The following is a 1812-nucleotide window of genomic DNA, read 5'->3' as shown; positions in this document are numbered from 1 at the left end:
CTTTCCCTTCCCCCTCCTCACCCTTTTTCCATCACTCTATGGGAGGATCTCCCGCACTCCTTTCCCATCTTTCCCCTTTTCCCAGGATTTCACAGGGAACTCTCCCTCATTCCTTCTCTTTCCCATCCTTTCTCTTTTTCCATGACTCAACAACAGAGTCTCCCTCGTTCCTTTCCCTCCTTCCCTTCCCCCTCCTGACCCTTTTTCCGTGACTCAATGGGAGGATCTCCCACACTCCTTTCCCATCTTTCCCCAGGATTTCACAGGGAAATCTCCCTCGCTCCTTCCCTCTCCATCCTTCCCCTTTTTCCACAACTCAACAAGGAACTCTCCCTCATTCCTTTCCCTCCTTCCCAACCTTCCTTTCCCACAGGAACACAAGAATCTCCCTCACCCCCTTCCCTCCTTCCCTTTGCCCTCCCCAAGCTCCTCAGGGACCATCCGGAATCGCTTCCACTGCCCCATTCCAGCCCCGCTCCCGTCCCCACCCATCGCTGTTTGACACCAAACCCGCTTTTCCCGGGATTCTGAGCGTTCCCCACCTCCTCCTTCTCCTGCTTGGCCTCCTTGCGCTCGGCAGCGATGTTCTTCTTGCGGTGGTAGTTGAACTGCGTGTCCTCCTCGGCCTTCACCATCTCCTTCTTGCGCTTGTCGTACTCGGGGGCCAGCTCCCCGGAGCGGCTGATCTCCTCGAACAGCGCCGTGCGCTCCTTCGGGTTCTTCATGGCGATGGATTCCACAGCTCCCTGAAAAAATAACGGGGTCAGGAGTCCCTAAATCCCTGAGAGAGATCCCTAAATCCTGTCAGGGATCCCTAAATCCCCACAGGGAGCGGCTGATCTCCTCGAACAGCGCCGTGCGCTCCTTCGGCTTCTTCGTGGCCATGGACTCCACGGCTCCCTGAAAAAATAACGGGGTCAGGGGTCCCTAAATCCCTGAGAGAGATCCCTAAATCCTCACTGGGGTCCCTAAATCCTGTCAGAGTTCCCTAAAATCCCACAGGGAGCGGCTGATCTCCTCGAACAGCGCCGTGCGCTCCTTCGGGTTCTTCATGGCCATGGACTCCACGGCTCCCTGAAAACAGGAGGCAGAGATGGTCCTAAATCCTGTCAGGGATCCCTAAATCCCCACTGGGGTCCCTAAATCCTGTCAGGGATCCCTAAATCCTCACTGGGGTCCCTAAATCCTGTCAGGGATTCCTAAATCCTCACTGGGGTCCCCAAATCCTGCCAGAGATTCCTAAATTCACACTGGGGTCCCTAAATCCTGTCAGGGATCCCTAAATCCCCACTGGAGGTCCCTAAATCCTGCCAGGGATCCCTAAATCCTCACTGGGGTCCCTAAATCCTGTCAGAGTTCCCTAAATCCTCACTGGGGGTCCCTAAATCCCGTCAGAGCTCCCTAAATCCTGTCAGAGTTCCCTAAATCCTGTCAGGGATCCCTAAATCCCCACAGGGAGCGGCTGATCTCCTCGAACGGCGCCGTGCGCTCCTTCGGGTTCCTCGTGGGGATGGACTCCACGGCTCCCCAGGAAAATGGGAGTCAGGGAGGCCCCAAAACCCCCAGGGGTGCTCCCCAAATCCTGACAGGGTGCTCCCCAAATCCTGATGTGGAGGTGGGAGATCCTAATGGGGAAGGGCAGTTCCCGGAAGGGGCCGATCCCAAACAGCACCGGGCGCTCCTGTGGGTCCTTCACGGCCATGGATTCCATGGCATCCCGGGAAAAGGGGGGTCAGGGGGGGTCCCCAAAGCCCCACGGGGGGTGGGGAATCCCAGTGGGGATGGGGGATGTGGGGAGACCCCCCCCACATC

General features: G+C 57.5%; 1 protein-coding gene across 1 annotated transcript in view; it reads right to left on the bottom strand.

The window, feature by feature from the left end:
* The window catches only part of LOC103618302 (structural maintenance of chromosomes protein 1A), a 31402-nt gene that overhangs the window by 29034 nt on the left and 556 nt on the right, over positions 1–1812 (bottom strand). The window contains 1 exon segment of the mRNA XM_017738077.1: positions 543–746. Within this exon segment, the coding sequence (XP_017593566.1) occupies positions 543–746 (204 nt within the window).

Source organism: Corvus brachyrhynchos, unplaced genomic scaffold (assembly GCF_000691975.1).
Source record: "Corvus brachyrhynchos isolate BGI_N302 unplaced genomic scaffold, ASM69197v1 scaffold786, whole genome shotgun sequence".
Lineage (NCBI taxonomy): Eukaryota > Metazoa > Chordata > Aves > Passeriformes > Corvidae > Corvus > Corvus brachyrhynchos.
Note: the sequence above shows the minus strand (reverse complement) of the source record. Positions and strands in the feature narration are given on the sequence as shown.